Source organism: Pomacea canaliculata, linkage group LG1 (assembly GCF_003073045.1).
Source record: "Pomacea canaliculata isolate SZHN2017 linkage group LG1, ASM307304v1, whole genome shotgun sequence".
Taxonomy (NCBI): Eukaryota; Metazoa; Mollusca; class Gastropoda; order Architaenioglossa; family Ampullariidae; genus Pomacea; species Pomacea canaliculata.
The window spans coordinates 41,743,780-41,764,898 of NC_037590.1; the positions used below are offsets into that span (position 1 = coordinate 41,743,780).

Genomic DNA, 21,119 nt, shown 5'->3' on the forward strand with positions numbered 1-21,119 from the left:
CGCAACTGTGATAGTCGAAACAACAGAAAACTGAGTAGGTGCGAGAGCGCGCACACACACACTTTCTCTCTTGTACAATCGTAAGTTTGCTGTGGTGCAATTAAAAAATAAAATCATATCCTCTTACTACGTATTCGGTAAACACACACACACAAAGATATGCAGTTGCACACATGCACAAACATATGTATGGAAATGCACACGCACGTGCAAACACACGTACACATGCACCTAACCCACCTCCACAAATTCAAGATTTTACTTTTGCCGTCAGAGCTCATGACAGTAGTCGGTGCTGATGACAGTAGTGTATGAATCCCGTGAGGTGGAAACTTGAGACAGAAACACGAAACGCACGTGAATGACAGGTGAACATCACTTAGAGGCTGAAGACCAAGTGGCAATCCAGTGACACTTACAGAGGATAGCACCTACCGAGGATACACCTACGGAGGATACACCGACAGTAGTGGCTGCTGACTCCCACCTACCTCCGACATGTCTCTTGATGCTTCCATGTTAGACCGCAGCGACAGTGTCGAGTACTTCTGGGGTGAGTTTCACTGTCTTCTTATTAAGTATGGTTTTTTTCTGTCTTCTTCTCACCTGTAGCATCTTGTTTTTAATTCAAATATTGATATGCGACATATGAAGTGTGTAGTGAGGCTTGAAGAGAACTGTTAACTCAAAGAAGTCAATGCATTGATCTTGTAAAACATCGAACCCTTCAGTCGTTTAGTTTTGTAGATAAACTTTAACCGATAGGATTTAGTTATGCAGTGTTACCTTTGCTGTTGTAGTGTACATACAGTGATACTTACACTAACCCTCGGTTACAAAGCAGTTAATCAGGTTCACGGGTAAAGTTCAGTTTACACCAACGAACTTGGAATGAATTCTGCTTTGTGGTCTGCAGGTGGAGAACTAACTCGGGATAAGCCTGAGCTCATATGGGACATGAAAGGCGACATAAGCGAAGATGAAGACGACGACGATTTTGCTATTCATACACTCTTCTTGAAAGTGGTTTGTGATAAGTTGTTTTCCACAAATCTCGTTTCTGCGATTTCTCCATTCAAACATATAAGGCACCTGTTGTTTCTCAACATCGTGCCACCCGTTAGTCGGCATGTACAATAAAAATGCATGTGAAACATTTAGCAACAAAGCTGATGGTTAAACATGTTTCAGCAACGCTGTTCATTTCCTAATTAACATGAAGTAGATATGTCTCGAAATATTGGACAAAAAGATATTAATTTCAATTTTGATTGAGTTTAAAAGAAACTGGGCGAGCAAAAGGCTAGCATAACAGCCCTGACATGACATTTGTTGACAGGTGACACTGGGCAAGGCAGCTGTTAGTAAGGAAGAGAACATTGTACAGGTGGAGGCGGTCAACTACAACAACATCACGGTCAAGCAACCACTGGTCAACATGGTTGCTGGCGTCAACAACACGGTCGGTGAAGACATTCCTTGTCGCCATGACATTAGTTTTAGACTTATCTCACCTGTGAAAGTATATTTCTACCTCTGCTATTCGTCCTTTACATCTGTTCAAGCATCAATCAGTTTTAGGTCAATGTGCTGTCTTCCAGCTTTTCACATTTTATTTCTTTTGGTTTGGATGTGTGGAAGTCGGGGTTAGAAAAGTTGCACTCAGCTGTTGAGTTACCTACTTTTTTTAAATGTCAATCTAACATTGCACAATAAACTTCAAAATTAATTAGAATAAATATTTAATTTCTCTCTTTGTTCTCTAGGTTGCCCTTGACATGAGTTTCTCTGGCAAGTTCAAAACAGTGTTCCGACTGACTGAAGGGTCAGGCCCAGTCTACTTGTCAGGTCACCATTTAGTGGGTGAGAAAATATACAAAAACTTGTAATTTCTACTTTATTAGACACTTGGTGATATGAACTCACTACCATCTTGAGGGAATTAAAGAAGCAGCTGTTGGGGCTCACTGAACAAGCAATTTCGGATGTTAATTGGTTGGATCATCGATCATTAAGATAATCCAGTATATTAACCCACACATATTGAATGAAAACTGACGACCACAAGTGCACAGGAACCCCAGCAACATCGAATAGAATCTTTACTCACAAGGAAGAGAATTCTTTTTTCTAGAAGTACAGATAATGCTTTATGTTATTTGTTGTTTTGGCTAGGTTATATAAGCAAGAAGTGCAACAAACAGGTTTGTTGTTCTCGTTAGCTTACTTTTTAATTTTTGTTTCTTTAATATATCGTACTTGGAACAAGGTCTGGAGATAAGACTGACAGTCTTATACAAAGCATCCACAGGTCAGTGCACCTTGGTGTCGAGGGGCATCCGTGGCAACCAGACCTTGGTCTTTGTTGCTGGAGGAACCTACATGTGCTCCGTGGTTTGCTCCAACAAAAGTTTTAAAGCGAGGCAAAGAAGCTGTGATAGAGATGCTTGATAAATTCCCTTTCGTTTTCCAGAGGTACCAAAGGAAGACTTCTCTCAAGATGACTCCTTCAACGGTGACGAGGTAACGGAGATTTCCGAAGAACACGATGATGACGACGATGAAGAAGGCGTGTCGAAATTGAAGAGCAAATCCAAAAAGAGACGAGGCAGCGGCAGCAGCAGCCCCCACACCAAAGTTTCAAAACCTAAGGTGAATAGTTTTTGTTTTCTTTCAAAACTGGAATGCACTTACCATTTATTGATGTGTTCTGTTCGAATGACTTTCTAGGCTGGAACTGGCTTGGAATTCGGCATTACTTAGACGATGTGTTCACAGTTGCTGTATGAAAAGCTAATCACGCATAATTATTAATAAATGAATTTGGTTCGGTTGTCAGCAGAAAAGCAAGATGGAGCCCAAGGATTCAGACAGTGAAGAGGACGAGGTCAGTTATTGTTTCTACTCCCATGTTTTGTGTCTTCGCTGTCTCGTTGTACAAAAATGGTTCTCAAACGTAAAACTATTCTTAAAAAAAAACTTATTTAGAAAGATTAATTTCAATAATTGCTCCTATACCATTTCAATAAGTTGAAGCGCATGCGAAAAATCGTGCTGATGGGAACGAAAGCGCGGCAGTTTTATTTCAAAACAATTTTAGTTTTAAAAGTTTTGAAATTATGTTGTGTTTTGTGTTTTTATACAACTGATTATTCGAATAAGTGTAAGGTGTAAAAGTGTTTAAAATTAGAACCATGTCGTGCAACTGGCCTCTGACAACACTCGATATTGTGTGCAGGACAGCGAGGATTCTGAGTGGGATGACCATTTCGATCTGTCCTCGTGAGTATTTGTGGTCTTATTCATTGCATGAACATTTCTGTACGGCATTGAGGCACCAACAGTCTCATTTATATTAACATTCCTAATGGCATGAACATGCAGGCGGCCTTAGTCGCGGTGTGAACAGTGTGAACAGTAAGTGCGTGGACTTTGTCACACAAACGGTCGCAGAGACAATCAGCAACTGGGCAATCAACACCCAAACTTAGAGACGAGGAGAACTGTTTCTCAGAGATGATGATGGCGATGACACTACGATTATTACTGGTGCTGTTGCTTGTATTGCTGCCCGTAACACCGGCGTGAATACTGACGCAATAATCCAAAGACCAGTAAGGCGCAGCACCCCTTCCCTCCGTTAGGTCTCCACCCCAGTCCACCCGCCCAGCCTGCACACAGCTCCGCTACATTACAGCCGGCCAGCCAACGTGAAGTAACGGCAAACAGATTTATCACTGTAAAGTGTTTCCCTTCCATTTGTCACAGCTGACTGCCAGATACACCCGCTCTCCGCCAGGACCTTGAAGGTGCCAAACTCGGCGTAAAATATGAGGAGTCTTTAATTGGCTGGTGCCACCCGGGGGCCAGTCCTGAAGTGGCATGGCCTACTCGACAATGGTCGTCTCATACACATGTTCTTCTATTTCTTGTACTAATGTTTCACGATCGCCATTTTCAAATGATTTTTAGTTAAAGACAGTAATTTTCAAACGGAGAGGGAAAACTCGTTTCTTTCACGATTTTCAAACTTTTAAATGTAGGCTTTTTTCCAAAGGTTTTGTTAAGAGGTCGAAACCTCATTTGCCGAGAAGTCCTAAAAGCAGGCTTGCTGACTGACTGGACATGGGCTCACTAGTATAGACTAGAAATTTTCTTTCCTGAGCGGAGATGTTAGAGAACATTTACTCAATCCAGGAGGGCTAAAACAATCAACTTCACTCTGCATTTTCTTGACCAATGGCAGCTGCGTGTGTCGCCAACCTTCCTGTATCATATTTCATATTTGAATATTTGAAGTTCATCTTGAAAATCGACAAACACCTAGACTGCAGATAATGAGGCCGTAACTCATGAGTTCATGAGTATAGGTTCATGAAGTGCTCAGAACGCTCGCCTGCAATCGAAGAATTATATCAGCGACACAAGGACCACAACTTCTTAGAAAGTCCATCAGAACAGTAGGCTTTTGTTTTGTGATCGGTCACCCGGGCTGCCGAGAATTATTTCAGGTCGTATTACAAGAAACAATATCATAGTTTGAATGAAACGGGTTATTACATCAGCCTCTCGCCCCCCATCCCCAGAAATAATAAAATAAATCGCCATAATCTGTTCATGAAAGTAAAGGTCGGCCCGTGACCATTTCTAAGTTCGTTAAGGAGTGAGGTGTTAGAGACCCATCTCTGTCGTGCCTTACCTTCATCTCCTCCAACCCTCGTTAGTCAGGTACCCATTCTCGCCAGCTGGGCCGACTGGGGAAGCAGCGCTGCGCTACACGGGTATCGAACCCGCTCCCCTCTCAGTCCGGATGCAGCGCTCTAACGACTGTATCCGCTCATAGAAGTCTACTCTAAAGATGTTGAAGCTCGATGTTTTCTGCTGCATCCCACACTTGGTGCCATTAGGCACAGTTAGTCAGGCCTGTTGGTGGTAAATGCGCGTGCAAATGCGTGCACACATCAGCAGCCTGCAAGCTAACTCCCCGCTCGCACGCACACCTCCTGTCCACCCGCCTTCAACTTTGATAATTCCTTCAGCTAAACCCTGCTGATCGGTCCCTACCCCAGGCAGCTTAAGTAAAGACATCAAGTGATCGGGTGAAAAACGAAAGGTGCAAAGTTGGACAAGTGCATGCGCAGTGCACGCCGTAAGGTCGTGGACACAAGTCTCCGTCACCTGTCAACTAGCGAGGCCACGCACCCCGCCAACAGCAACCCTCCAACATTCGGGTGTTTAGACCTCCCTTTTAACAGCGCTCTAGCGTCGCCATGGAGACCGGGACGTCCTCACAGTATGTCAAGTTGTCACCAGCCGCTCGCTCCACGTGTACAGGCTACCCCGACAGTCAAATTATTTAACATCCGATTCATTGATATTCTACCAGTGCTAGCGAAGAAAACTATTTCGTTCTCGAGATGTCAGCTTTTGGACATTGCAGTCTTCACCTGGATTTTGTAAAGAGGACAAGACTTATTTCCCCCACACGTTAGACAGGTAGACTCCCCCATTAGCCTCGTTAGCATTTACTTGGAAGATCTCGTGCTTTTGTGGCCTTCAGAAACAAGGGAGGAATTGTGAATCAGTCCACGTGTATTTGTCAGAATTCTCGAGCTTACCCTTTCAATGTCTACTCGGGTGCAAACGTGTTTTCCAATGACTTAGTCGAACTCGGAGCAAAGTACTGTCTCCCAAACCTGGGAAAGCAACGCCTCTTTCGCTTCCGAGATAGTATACACGATGTCTAGAGAATTGCCTGATGTCATGATTGTACATAGACATCCTCAATTAACCTTTAATCCCAGTTCTCCCATTGGCTGAGGCATTGACAACCTCAACTTATGTAATGTCTGTGGATTTGACCTTTTATAAGCATGATGATGACTTTTATCTCGAGAACTGAAAGGAGGAGATGGTGGATTTGGGGAACTATCGTGCACTGAGATATAGATATAAGCGACTCGAAATTTAGCTCTTGCAGTCTACAAGATCATCTACTTGACTATGAAATGCGTATAATAGCTCCGGAGAGTCCAAAGTTTTATCTCGCCAAACATTCTCCTCCGATACAAAGTTCGTGATAACTTTGATGTGAACACCGCCGTCTGTATACCCGGTTACAGTACACCTGTTGGTAGGTAAGAACTTTAGCGCGTGAATAAGCGGAAGTCAGATGGCGAGATAAGGCAAGAAAAAATACAACCTTGTCCACACCTGTAGTGGATAGTGATGGTGATAAGAATGTATTTATTTTCACTTACACACGTCTACACATAAACACATTCTCAACACATCCTTCACATACACAATGTCTGTTCCACTATTACAGACACTTGCCCAAACACACTTGCACAACACTACTGACAAGCCGAGAATATGTTTGGTCCTTGAAGACGATGAACGCGCAGTCAGACGGTAACCTGAAGGTGTGACAATGGTTCATTCTCTGCCCATATCCTGGAGAGTTTTTTCCCTCGATCAACACAAGTTCTCTGTGGGGTAGACAGAACACAGACAGCGAACCTTGTGACGAGGACTAGTCGAGCTTTTAGCAAGCTGATCTGCTCACCCAAGCTTATTGCAAGCTGGAAGGGGAGTGTTGTCATCGCCGGCTCCGTCAAGTATTTCATTAAGCTGAAATGAGTAGGAAGAGAACAAACTTTGGAGAACGCCTTTCAAAACACTGAAGTACACTCGGACTCGCTCAAGGCCAGTTGCTGGCGTTCACAGATGGCCAAATGTCGCCCTGTAAACAAACACTCAGGTGGCAGTCGACAGACACTTGCTTACCTGCGCCTGCTGGTGTCAAATGCTGACGTAATGCTTTTCTTACCGGAGTCATCGCACCCCGAGTCTTTCAAAAGATTTCAGCAGGTGAGCCTCAACTCAACAGGCCGACATTTGAGACAAGGTGAAGTTTGGGAGGCGGGTGGGGAAATGTAGTTCAGCAGTGTGTTTGTCAGTGTCTGGCGGGTCTTATCTCGGATGTTGCTGTAAACAATTCGTAGAAAAGTCCACAGATGTTGGTGACACACCCACGCGCACGGTGAAACTTGTCGGTGACAGAGTCTGTCCAGCTGTAACCTTTACTCCATCGTCCTCCACAGAGTCAGCAATATTATCATGTCTGGCTGGCTCCCCTTCTCGTGGGTACCTCCCAGCACCTGATGGTCTCCCCTACTGTTCCCACGGGCTTCTCTCTTTCCCACCCGTTTGAATTTGTTGTCTTGAATTTGTACTGCTGTATTAATTTGTTGTACTGCTGTGTTTATTGTACTGCTCTATGCCTCAAGCACGTGCAGCTCACTAATTAATCACTAATGACTCAAGACAACATCAACAGGACGAACTTAAGCCAAAAGTAGTATAAACACATAGAAAGACCTGGAAGCTTTCAGCAGCTAACTCCTTATCCTGTTGAGGATGACAAGTGTAATCAACTGTTTACTGATGTCCTAAACACTACCCGAGTTCTACACAGCTACCCAAGTGATGTACCCGTCGCTTGGGGTCTTTTGTTCGGATTTCTTCTCTTTATATGTTAAGTACTGACAAGTAAAATGAAAGCAAAAATGTGTCCACAACATTAAAACTGAACTTGATGTTGCTTAGACATGCCCTGATACTTGCCGAGGAGCAAATATATAACTTGAGGGTTTTATTACAAATATTTATATAATAATATTTTTGTTTGTTACAGGGCGAGGAAGAAGAAAGGAAAGGTGAGTAGTTTTCAACTGTCGTCTAGTACAGTGATCATTATTTAGTGTACAGTGATCAACTTGTAGGTTTACATGATTTCAAGAGCTAAAGTTTGATGGCATGGCAATAGGTTGTAGAGAGAATGGAAGGAAGAGAAGAGGGAGCGTGAAGGATGTGCACACATGCCCATGTATCAAATGCAGGTATTTATTTGTCCACAAACATATCTTTCTATCACAGTATTTGCACACCTTTACAGTGAGACCTAAAGGTCACAACACTAGACCCCGGCTTTTTGTGATGGTTTCCTGGGCTTGCTTTCATTTCCCTCCGCAGATTTTTTAGGGAAAAGAATTGGTCCTCTAAGCTTGTGTTTGAAATAAATGTAGACAAGTTTTAATATTTTGTCTGTAACAGCTTTGGTTACTGATAATGGAGGAGGCCCTCCTTTGATTCTGATCGTCCCTATCGAGTAGCATTCGTCTCAAGTGTCCCTTGCTTTGTCTGGTGTGGACTTGGCACAATGACTGTCAGACCTGTGAAAGTCGTTTGGCTGAAGTGTAAAATGTCACAAGATGGCACTTAAAACATTTTAATGTTCCCTCACCAGTCTCACCTTCATTCTGAAAGTGTCCCGCGAAGTCGTGGAGTCGGGTGAACGGATGGGGCAAGGGTGATGAGGGGAGATGATGGAGAATAAAAAAAGCTGTAAAATGGTGGAGTGATAACCACCGGTAAGCCTTTCGTAAGCAAAGAGCAGGTGGGCGGCCAGGTAGTCTTGTGAACCCACGGCGCGTCCTTCGCAATTTCCTTCGCAACAATCAGGAGAAGCGAGGTGACTAAATAAACATTTGTCAATATTTTCATTAAAACCTTTTGGCACGCGAGTCCACAACAAACTAGAAGCGAGTAGCCGAGTGATTAAAACAATTGAATCGGGAGTGCCGAGGTGCGATACCCGCGTTGGTCCAGCTAACCCACCCAACGACAGAACGGTCACTACCTCTGTCCTTAGCTAAAACTTTAAGATTCGCAATCGTTGGCCCTGTTAGGATGGGTGTTTCTTTAAGTACTCAAACAATTTCTAGCTTGTCTCTCCATTATTCTAAATAGCGTCTACCTCGTTAACTCCCCAAATCTGAATGAATAACCACGTGACATTGTCGAGATGGCAGCACGCGAGCCACCGCACGCCCACATAAAGACTGTGATGTCATGAGTGCAGGCTGCACGTGCATGGTGTGACATCGGGTGGCAACCTGGTTTTATGTTTATCAAGAGACATTCGTGATCATTTGTCACAGATTTCTTCAGCTCTACATGCTTGGAGATATTTGATCAGCGAGAAAGATTACAAGTTAGCTGAACACCAGTCGTTTAAAAACTCCTCGCAGGTAGTCCTTTAATTGGATGGTGGTTTATCTGTGGTGGCTTCGGGTATAAGCAATCTGTAGATAGTCTCCACCTTAAAAGTTTCTAGGCTGCTTTAGGTACACGCTTCCTGGCTTGGTAATGGGTAAGAGCTTGGGTGGGTTAACCTTGCTTCTAACTTGCAGTCAATGATGGGGTCTTACAATATCATTTTGCAGCTTTGCTGTGGATCCTGACTGATAATGGCAGACCCACAAACTTGTCCCTTATCTTCATTCGTGGTCTCTGGTCTTTTCCCGCCGTTCAAAGGAATGAGAATGGGTGGGGCTCGATTCTACTTCCGGTGCTCAGTTTAATCCCTTATTGCCGCTGGCCACAGAAAAGAGAGAAAAGTAATGTATAGTGTCGGTAAGACCGGGGGCTTGCGTTAAATGCAAGATGCGTATTGTCGAGATATTTTTCGCACAGCTCAGTTAATCTGCTCACAAAGGGGGCTGGAGCCTGCTTCCCGTCACCAGACGCGGTCCTTCCTTCGACAATGAAGCTTGGGTTCCAGTGACAAACACCAGGACTCGCTTGGCTGGCTGCTCCATTGGCCGGCCCAGGAAGTGCATCACGATACACAACTACTAGCCATCGGGAAACTTTGTCAGATGGGACTGAAGGATCTGCTTGGGTTAAGCCCCGATAATCTGCCAGCTTTCGTGAAGAATAGAGCTGGGAGTAGAAGCTAGGTGGGTAGACATGTGCGGGTGGTGCACATACCCCTCCGGTCACCCTCCCCTACCCAGTTTTGTGACGCGAGTTACGTAGGAAGAACCGGGTGCTGGATGATACCGCTTTTAATTTTCATTTATTCGTCCATTCTTCACCACCATTCCCCCCTTTCTCATGTGTCTTTTATCTTTCTTCTTAGAAAGTTTAGTTTTTTGCGTTCTTCGTTGTATTTCTTCGCATGACTTAATTTGTTCCCCAAGCGAGTAAAGAGCGAGACATGAAATATTGACCAAGGTTGGAAAAACTATTTGTATGAATTCTCATTGCTTTCGTTTGACACCGTGTTGATAGCGCAAAGTATGGTGCATCAGATTATCATTGTATTTGTAATATTTATGCACAAAGCGCACTTGAAGCTGGGGAGGATAGTACCTAGGTGTGGATCCGCTGTAGTAGATACATTACCACCATTAACTCCTCACCGGCAGTGACTTACGAAGTGTTCAATGCTGTCCGTTGGCGCCGAAAACTTTGAAGAAATGAAAACTTTTACAAGCAAGACACACGGCATCACCATTCGCTGGTTTTGTAAGAATAAGAAGAGAATGTGGCTATGAATGGAGTTGGGAGTGTGCAATGAGTGTGACGATAGACAGGGAGGAAGAGAGAGCATGTCCGATACTTTCCGCAGCTTGTGGGAGCATCTTCCTCCCCAAGAACTCGGTGTGCAGCTGTGGACATTGCTGGCTCTTAGTCATGGTCATGTGTTTGGGACATGGTGGACGGGCCCCACCCTGCAGTCTACTCTTTCGTTTATTTCTTGTTACTCCTCGACGAGCATAGGGCCGCAGTCTACTGTTAACAATCCTAATAAAGTGGTTTTTAGAGAGTAAATGGCGGTGTCGGTGTCCCATTAAACTGAAATCGTTTGTTCTCAGACAGAAAAAGCGATACAGTAACTCGTACCTAATTTGTTCTTGCAGCAATAAAGTGTCCCACAACTAGATGAATCCTTGTGTGAAAATCGCGATAAAACAGTTTAGAGCTCACAGTCGGTGCTACCGGCACCCTCAAGTCGATAAGGGGAGGAAAACTCGTCCTCCACGCACGCGCAGTGCCAAGGGTCAGCGCGAGGAGTCGCCTTGTTGTGATCACCGGCATAAATCCCGCGTTATCTCGCCCTCTGCCGCTAGTCGTACGTGGCATCACGTGGTTGTGAACATGGCGATAGGACACGCCCTGCTGTTGCAGGTGTTCATCCACAGAACATCAGTAAAGTCGGTGCTGGAACTCTGGTGGTCCCGGTGCGAGGCGCTGAGTACGTAGTAGGCGGACTCGCACTTGACAAAATCATGAAAATGGTGTTTTGTACTCATTACACCAACTTGGATAAAACCGTTCTTGCTACCTTTAACCCCAGCAGGACGATAACCCATTTTGGGAAACACCAGAATAGGCAGGAAAGATGTTTAAAACGGTGGTCAGGAACTTGCATGGTGCGTTGTCAAGGCTACAACCAATGGCAGAGCTGGAACTCTGTCGTTCACAGGTGGACAGCTTGAGGCAGTAGGTGTTGAGGAAGTGGGGAAGGTAGGACAGGTGAGCATTAGAGGTGTCATCGATGAAATAGTAAAGGTAGGAACATCGCACAGAGGCGTTAGTGAGAGGAGGTCAAAGACTCGCTATCAGTAAAGTTAGAATATGCACGAGGGGTCAATGTCCTCCTGCTCCATCCTCTGTCGTAGAGCAGACCTTTCGTGGTTTTTTGTGTTTGACAAGTAATCATTAGCAAGCATCCTCCCATTAACAAGCAGCCAGCCGCCAAGTTGACATCCGGTTTCCAACTGACCGTTCCGTGGCTCGTATCACGACACTTAACACAGCAAGGTGTGATGACATCGGCATGTGTTCCCCTTCCCATGATGCACGGTTTCTTGGCCGCTGGAAATACGATCTGGGATTTGGTGGACTTTGAGGCCGTCCTGCTTGTGGCCACTAGCGCCGGGTGCTTCATGTCCGGGAATCAAGTCGCGAGCTTAGCGGCCTTAACTCCCTTGACGATAGTCAGAACCAACTGCTGGTCGCCTTCGGCTGCTTTGTGCGACATCTGGCGGCGAGAAAAACTCATTTCTGTAACCACACACAGCCATTGTGCGGCCAAAGCCACGGGAAAACAAAGTTAACGGCATGGCTCGCTCACTTCCTTTAGTCGGCGCATGCGTGATAGTCACGGCATCTGCGCCTAAACACTTCCGGAGTCGAGGTCCGACCTGTCTACCTTCGTGTTCATGCTTTTGATAATGTCCATAGCGAGCTTGCAGGTGTGTGAATCGACTGAGCACGCAAGCGCGCGTGCACTACCTGACATGTCACACGATAACTGCATCAGACAGGTTGGTTTGTCTTCTCGGGGTCAAGTCTTTGAAACCTGACCTTCTGTGGTGGATCCAGTTGACGAGGGGAGCAGTGAGGACATGTTTCGTGTAATGGGAGGCAGAACTCAGGGTGGTTTGTCTCTGTATCCTTGCTAACCCACCTGAAAGCCGAGAAAGCAAGTTGACCCTAAACAGTTACTCGCCCTGAGGTTTCAGTTCCGCACATGCGCTGTCGGTATGTCGGGAAAGTGCAGGGGGGTGCACACGTTTGTTCCCAACAATTTCAAACACGTTGCTGAGCTCTCCGAGGAAAGACTGTCACCATGTGGACTGTTTGTTGATAAACAACAAATACAAAATAAAATGAATTTTAATTATACACAAGATAGGAGTGTTCTAACTTTCCTCGATTGTTTATTTATGTGGTCCGATTGCGTCCGATTCAAGTTTTTGAGACGATGGCTGGTTGTTGTTGTTTTTTTTCTTCGTGGGTTAAAGGTGATACTCCAAGAGACTTACGTATAATGACAGATGAACAAAAATAAGAAAAATCAAATTCTGTACGAAAAGCATGTAAGAGATGTGTAACACTCTCCGACCCAGTGTGGTACGCACGTGTGAGCAGATGTGTCCTGTGTGCATGCATAGTTTTGTAAACATAAATTAACAGCTACCATGATTTTAGTTTACGGAAATATTAACAAACGAACATAGAAATATTCACTGTCATCACTCAGTTTAAGGCAGAAATTTCTCAAAAATTCAAATCTTTCTTTCAGGCGGGACAGTCAAAGAAAGAGAAAGGATCCGCAACAACTTCGAAGGTAAATCCTGAAAGCTTTATGTTGTGTGTTTGTGTGCGTGAAATCTTTCCTACGATACTTGTTCATCACTGTAACGAAATAAGCCTATTGTGTTCATATGATGAGGACCCAAACAAAGGTGTGGGGTGTGGGGTGTGGGGTCTGGGATACATTTCTTGTCTGCACCACATTCTCAACGACAAAAAACTGCATTGGTGTGAATGCTCGTGAGCCGTTTCCTGAGACAACAGGTAAATAGCAGCACGTGCTGTCGTGCGCGCGTGGTGACAACGTAGTGATCACGTGGACACACACCTGATGAGACTGAGGCTGCAAACAGCCTCTGAGATCAGCTCTCCGCCTACGGACAACAGACGGGACACACCGTTGTTACAGTTGGAATGAATCCTTCACGCAATAGGTCATGTGACCATATGATGTCATATCCGGATGGTGAAACAGCTGTAGGGAGGGGGACCCAGGATTGCAGGTGTTGGCACACTAAAGCAGGATAGGAGCTGTGTCTTCTGAGATTAGTGTCAAGCGCGGGAGGCCATCAGTTCATAAATGCCTCTCAGTGGTGTCATCCATGAACTTTGCACAAGTGAACGTTGAACACACAGCAACGTGCACTAATAGAAACTGTTCCTAACGAACAGCGACAATATAAGCTAATTTTCCCCCCATGTGTGCTTGTTGACAATAGCCAAAGGTCTTCTCGTGTGTCACATCATTGCAGAAGCTCAATTTGGGGACACATGGCTGGCCGCCAGCCCCGAGCCACCGCCATTGGAAGGTTTGTATCCAGTGTTCAGCTCCCATTACAACCTTTACAATAGGTTTGCGAGTCAAACACCGAAGGTTTTTCGGTTTTCACATTTTGTACTCGTCTCTAGATTAGTCCTCAAGGGATATGGAGAAAAGTGATGAGTAAGCTTCACAAGTTACTCGATGGCCGACTTTTTTCAGGGGGATACACAGCGATATCTACAGGTGACCTACGACCCCTGGCATAGTAGACCTGTTTCCTCTGGTGGCTCCGATTGCAGGCTTAGTCTGAATAAATGTTTGACTTGGCATATAAGTTTTTGTTTGGTTTTTGTGATTGGCGTCTTGTAGGGTTTGGTGTGGCCTGCTCGCTCACTTCATTCATGGCGGCGGCTCTCTAGCGGATGTCCCTCCTAATTGGCGCTGGCGAGGGGCGCAGATTCTTGCGAATGTTTAAGGCGAGAAAACAGCGTTTGCGCTCCTGTTTGCTCTCCCTTCCTGGCGAACAAGTGCCTTTGTTCATTGTGTACAACGAGGGTCGGCGACTAACAGAGAGTATCAATTAATGTTACCCGTGAAAACAGGCCTCGATTCTTCCCTTTCCCTATCACTCCCCTTTTGTTCAGCAAGTTACAAGGTCTTCGTCGTCGGCTTCTGACAGCCTGTGCTGGTCGAGACCTTGATCGTTGTTTTTTCACGAATAAACTGGAGGAAAAGAGTAATGAACCTCTAAGCCTTCACATTTCCCAACTTCCTAGATTGCCTGAAATAGGATAGTGTGCTTTCATATTTTTTTTCTGCCGTTTGTACAGGAACTAACAAATCCTTCACTATAAGACAAAAAAGATCGGAAAATCCAGAAAATCTCGATGACATCTTTCTTCTGTTGCAATGTTAAAGTAAAAAGTGGAAAGAAACGAGTATTGTCTACAGACTAGTTAATCCTCTAGAGAAGGTTAGTCATCTGTCTGCGCTGACATTACCTTTAAGGAAGTTTCCTGCTTTCTTCAGAAGGTGTGGGTCCTTTGTCCCCACGGAGGGTGTCGTAGCATGCTGTCTGTCCCTTCTCAGAGTTTTGACAATGCCCTTAACGGTAACTGAAAGTAGAAGCATTATTCTAGAGTTTTACTGACCATTTCACACAAGTTTTAACAGTCTTGTCGCCAACGAACTCATTAGAACTACAGACGCCAGGGGGAGGCCATCGTTAACCGTGATGGCTATTAAAAAACATTTATTGTTGACCAAAACATGGAGTGTCTTGACCTTTCTTCGTTGTAAGACAGTTTTCTAAAACATGTTGAGTGATCGCTCCCCAATGGCATTTGCTCAAAAAGTGTTGCTGACAAAGTGGAATACTGACAATGAGTCAGTCTGCTGGTGGCTTGGTCGAGTTACTGCTCGACTTTTGCTCTGTGGATGAAGTGGCTTAGGTCTTCTCCATGGCGTCCGGTGCAAAGGTGGAATCGCGCTTCTCATCTTCTGCAGTTGTGAACCCGGATGTGACCAAGTCAGCGTTTGGTCCCATTTAACGAAATCTGAGAGAGAAATCTTCGCGGGGCTGTGCTGAGAGAATTCGAGTTGAGCTGGCTTCCAAGTCCTCCTTGCTTCTGCAGTTTCAACTGCGCAAGTTCCGGATGTAAAATAAAATTGGGGAAAAACCATCTCGCAATTATGTGTGATGGCGACGGGGAGGATCACCCTGTCGCGAACAAAGATCAGAAATATAGGGGTCTGCTTTTCTCCTTCCTTCCACTGCTTGAACCACAGACGTGTGTAGGTGGACGGCTGTCTGTCTGCCGAGACCAACGCTTAGCCTCTTGTGAACTTCTCCGCTGTTAGTCTCGGCGAGCCTAAACAAAGACTGTGATTAAACCGGAAGCTCTGTAGTAGCATGCGTCGTTTTAGTAGTTAACTGTAAAAAATCGTCTGCCTGCAGTCCAGTAATACAAGTTCGTGGTTGAATTGCCGACCTTGCTTCTCCTGAGACCTTCTGTCGGCTGTTGACCGCCGCAAGCTCGACCGACATGTTGAGATTGCGACTTTGGCTTTTATCTCAATTTGACCTGAATGTGAGGACAGTCGACTACAGGACTTGCAGCTGAAGAGGAACTTGAAACAAATCTCACGGTGGTCTTCACAAAGGTGTGAAGTTGAATGCCATAGTGTTTCATCGTGCTTCGGCTGGAATCCTACTTAGTCAATAATGTTTGGCAGACAAATGACCGACTAAGAGTTACTCCGCACGATCAGAATATTGCTCCATACAGAATACACCCTGTATACAAGAGGCCTTCTTTACTGAATGAGAGGGGAGGTGACCGACCATACATGTCATCCCCTACCCTACTCCCAAACAAATTAGTATCCCAGCCCTACTCAAGATGGAATCCAATCATTTTTCCAGCCAAGCATAACATCATACAGGAACACGATTGGCCAACAACCCCGCTTATCTATGACAAAAGACATTCGTATTTAAACACCCGGTTGTATCATGAAGAGTGCGTGTGTTGCGTGAGTGACACATACACTAGGAAAGTGAGAGACAAATATTTGTGAGATAGAGAAAACTGTCATCATGACCATTGACTGAGATCACCCAGTAGCGATCACATAGCACGGAGGAGATAAAACTTGGTTCGAAATTGTTGGAGTTTTTGTCGTTGGGTGGTGGCGAGCGATCACATGATAGGACCCAGGTGAGTTCGGAAAGGTCACTTGGACGATTAGTTCAACAAATGGAGGGAAGTCCCCGTTGACTATTGTTGGAAAGGGCGTGCAACGATCCCCAGCTCGTAGTCTGGATATCACGTATCGAGGGCTGTGGAGGGGTTAAGTGGCTTGATGAATAAGGAACAGAAAGACGACACCTGGTGAACCACTGCAGCTCTGGTTACCAGTCTGGCAATCACAATGAAAGCGAGGAGTTCGACTCCTGACGTACGTGACCTCAGAAACCCACGTGGGCGCTCAGGCGGAGGAGCAGGAGTGAGCAGTGTTGGCACCTGGTGGTAGACTAAGGGTAGGGAGGAGTGGGGAGGAGGTGTGGACTACATGGCAGGTATCACCAGACACGTGGAACTCACTTACCTGAGGACACAGGACAGACAACAGAGCTTCTTTCTCTGGAATTTCAGTCGGTGCCGAACGAGCGAAAGATTTCATTTGATTCGGTGTGATGTCGCCTTAGTTGCTGGTACGGCGGAAAACAAATCAACTACCAGGATTGGGTATGTCCGTGTGAAACAAGCTGACGTGTATGTCAGACGGGTACAACAGACGACACGGTTCTGATTTCCAGATTGGCATGCCAGCATTGTGGGTGACTTCAAGGGATTGCATGGCTTGAAGACCACAGGTCTCCAGTATACCTTGAATAACCTGTTGGTCCTGAAATTCGCCTGCGATAACTCGGATGTTTCTTGTGAAACGGACATATCTGTAAAAATCAAAATCTTGAACTAAACTAGGTCACAGAATTAATTTTCGATTTGGATTAGATTGTAAATCTTTCGTCGTACATAAGTAAACACTTCGACCCCGCTCAAGTTAAACAAATATTTGTAAATTGTAAATTATTTGTCGAATGCTGATCCTCACACTTGCTCACACTTGAAACTCTTGTATGCATGACACAAAAAACAAGACTAGCAATCCATGCTTTGAGAGTTCACACATTTCTTTCAGTGTCTGCCATTAAAATGATCTGCAGTATTTTTCGTTGTGGATGTTACAGGCAGGCAAGAAAGCCAAGAAGCCACCAGCCAAGAAGTAGACCTTCAATATTGATATCGAGTGCGCAGGACATTAACCTCTGTTGACAATATCATCGATGTAAACGATATTTATAGTGACAAGATCACTGACTCATATTTGGTTTTTTCTCTACTGTCTCAATTTCTTTTCACTTTGCTTTTGAATAAAAATATTTTTTGCTTCACGTTTCAAGCGGTCGTTTGACTTTTTCTATTGAATTTCACTTGGTGAGGTTAAAGGTCAAACTTGAATGACTTCCTAGCATTGTGTTCGCTGGAGCGCAGGATGATGGAGGTGTACAAAAACACATTGTGGTTTTGGGGGGGGGGGAGCAAATAAAGTTAAGGGTTTAAGATCGATCGACAGGACTTTTCTCCGGGTTTGCTAAGGGACCATAGGGTGTCCTTTATTTCTCGTGTACCATCAACTTCGCACTCACGCAGCACCAACAGTGCGTTTAGGGTGAAGTCCGCTTTTCTCAAAGCTACCCAGAAGTCAACAGTCGTGATAAAATATGCACCAACCATGTAGTAATTTAAACCCATTTTGTCAACTGGCCAGAAACGATTAGTAGCGATGAAAGGAATTGATAACAGTATTTCAGAAGGCTAGAATTGCCTAACGATTTGTAACAATCCAGTTAGGTTTTCAGGTGTTGTATGTTTTTTTTTTCTTTTTAAAGTGTTTTTACCTCTTTGGGGCCACTGGCAAAGACCCACAAAAAGTTACATATTAAAAAAAAACCCCAAAGCAACTCTCACTAAAAAGGAAGGCCGGGGTGAAAGGACGGGCAGGTAAGAAGTACAAGCTAGTGACATTTACTCAGCCCTGATGACGCAGGCCTCTGTGCCTCTTAATGAACGACCAAACACGTCTCCTTGTTACATCCCACTTGCTGCACCGACAGATGTCGCCTTTGCTTACCTCACCCACCACCAGCCATGGAGTCCTGTCACGTGACTAGTTGTAGCCTCGCTCGTCAAACGACTGCGACGACAAGGGGGCAGATGTTGGTGTTTGTGTGCGTGTGTGTGTGTGCCGCGTGCTTGACATACCGTCTGATCACTGAGCATCAACAAAACTCTAAAGGAAAGACAACCAATCACTTGTCAGCTTTAAAAATTCCACAATGCCGTGGCACTGATGTACAGCAAAGACCGAGAAGACTCGCGACGTGAAGGGCGATGACTACAGACGTGATGAAGACACATTGCCAAAAATTTCAGAACACGAGGGTTAGCGATATAATATCTTGTGATATAAATAAATCTTGACCAGTGACGCATGAAACAGCAAAATGCTGACGGTCACTTGAGTTTATTCGCTGAAACTCAATGAAAAGACTTTCTTTTTAATTTTTGAGTGCATGCACAACACGGAAACAAGGGGAGATGATTACCTTAGCCTACCAGCCAAAGGGAAATAACTCACGTGGAAAGGAACATAGTCATGGTGGTCCTGATTATGCTAAAAATGTTGTATGGGCAAGAATCAAACTTCTTGTTGGCAAGCTTGAGAAGTCAGCCCTACATGAGCAATATTGTAACAGTAAGAATAATAAAAGTTTTATCTCACATCTACATAAATATGGCGCGTGTTGGAATCTCATATCTTGGACAGTGGAATGGCAACACACGTCCTTCCAGTCCACAAGACTCTCATATCCTAATTATTCCATTTTAATGTCGTTTGTGTTGTATTCATTGGTGAAGCCCATTGCGCTCGCTTTCCAATAAAATGTGTTATTTTGGTTATTTTCATAATATCTATATGAACTGCCACCTGAAACATAGGCTACCGCGGGGTGGAGACCACACAGACAGGCTTACCGCGGGTGTCACGGCAAGAGTCGTGGTTGGTTCCCAGGAGTTAATGACACTGAACGCTGCCTGCTGGGAGTCAGGGTGGCTGCCATTCACTCGCGTGGCATTATGGGAGATTCTGCAGAGTCAAGTTTCGATGAACATCAACAGGAAGAAAGAGGACATGTCGAAACCGGCCTGTGAAGTGTGATGAAGCTGTTGGCGTGTGTGGTTGGCCTGACAATAGCGGTCCCCGGGCCCGCCAAGCCCCACCGTACGCGACATGCAGGGAGTAGGTATTCTTCACCAGATCCCTAGGGCTTTGTCCTGCCACTACCCGCTGAGAAGGGTCTTGCCGAGTTCATAGGTAAGCGATTTCACCTGACTCTCTTTGGAAGCTAGATACGATCGACAATCGGGGCTTGCTGTAGAAGGTAGCTTACATCATGTGATCTTTTCCCATAAAATATGTTTTGGCACAGAGGTCTTTCAGTTGACCTCCCAAGATGTCTCATTGTCGAGCGGCGTCGAGGTGTTTGTCGGCAAGAGACATCGATCAAGGCGTGGAAAATGTGATTGCAGATGATTAAACATCCTTATCTTTCTCTGCCAGGCCTCTTGCGCAAGGAAGAAAACATTAAAGCAAACAAAGGACCAAGCAAGACACCGGTCACAGGGGCTGCCCCACGGAAAGAAATCCTATCGCCTTTAAAGAACTCTCTAATCCAAACAGGGATTCCGCAGCCTAGTGGCAGGTGACTGGAGCCTTTTCACATTTTTATTTGCCAAACTAAACCCCTCCTGCCCACCCAGCAACTGTCCAGCAGCAACGGGTAACTACTTTTATCCAGGAATGTAGCGATGACAGAGCTTATCACAAATGATGGCAAAGAAGTAGACAAAGTCCAAGAATTTGCGTATCTTAGAAGTCTGGCAGCAACAGACGGGGATACAGAAAGGATGAGAAGAACAGACTCATCAAAGCAAATCAAGCAAAGGCAAATCAAGCAGTTACCATGCTAAAAGAAATGTGCAATGGCACAGTTCTAAACAGCAATGCAAAAATAAGAATCTGCAGAAGCAGTATCCTTTCGGTCTCACTCTGTGGATGTAAATGCTGAAAGATGTCAGCAATAATCAGAGAGAAACTAGACACCTTCCAAACCAAATGTCTGAAGAACATTTTTCAGATATTCTAGCCAAATACAATTAATACTAGCTAATAATTCCTTAACACCAATAATTGATGAAGAAATCCTTACAAGAGCAATCTGCACAAATATAACAAACATAATCCAGAAAAGATGGAGATGGCTAGGGTACGTGTGCAGAATGGAACCAGAGGCACCACCCAAAGTAGCCCTTCGTTAGACATCTGATAGACAGCAAGAGGAAACGTAGTCGGCGAAAACAAATATGGCGATCGAGGGTCGAATAGAGAACAAAGGAGGAAAAACTGACCTTGAAAACTGCTGTTTCTAGTGGAGCTTCTAGTGTCATGACTTAGACACTGTGAGCCGCTCACATTAATGACCCCTGTGTGAGCAGCACTATGAGATCCTTTATTGACCAACAGAAATACGAGGACCAGAATCAGGCTTTTTGCTATCAAAAATAAATAAATATGAAATAAAACCCCAAACAAACCAAACACACTGCTGAAGAGGGTTCAAAGGTGTCCTCCTCATTTAACCGTCACTGTCCTCACTGTTTGCTGTCCTGCCCTTTGAAGTCCCTTCTCCTCCCCGCCACCACTCGCTCTTTTCCGCAACGAACAATAGTAACAGCGTGCACCCGCCACCCGTCTGGAGTGGCGCTACGAG

At 45.0% G+C, this 21,119-nt stretch overlaps 1 protein-coding gene across 2 annotated transcripts; it reads left to right on the forward strand.

Moving 5' to 3' along the window:
* Positions 1 to 424: 424 nt before the first annotated feature.
* LOC112571660 (mitotic apparatus protein p62-like) lies at positions 425 to 17,668 on the forward strand. Of its 2 annotated transcripts, none has more exons than XM_025250831.1 (10): positions 425 to 553; positions 917 to 1,026; positions 1,340 to 1,462; positions 1,767 to 1,863; positions 2,474 to 2,652; positions 2,840 to 2,887; positions 3,239 to 3,282; positions 7,700 to 7,721; positions 12,944 to 12,988; positions 17,475 to 17,668. In XM_025250831.1, the coding sequence occupies exons 1-10, from the start codon at positions 499 to 501 to the stop codon at positions 17,511 to 17,513; spliced, it is 762 nt and encodes a 253-aa protein (XP_025106616.1). In that variant the 5' UTR covers positions 425 to 498; the 3' UTR covers positions 17,514 to 17,668. The 2 variants fall into 2 exon arrangements, with proteins under 2 accessions (XP_025106616.1, XP_025106625.1); XM_025250840.1 differs by having other exon boundaries at positions 2,843 to 2,887.
* Positions 17,669 to 21,119: the final 3,451 nt, after the last annotated feature.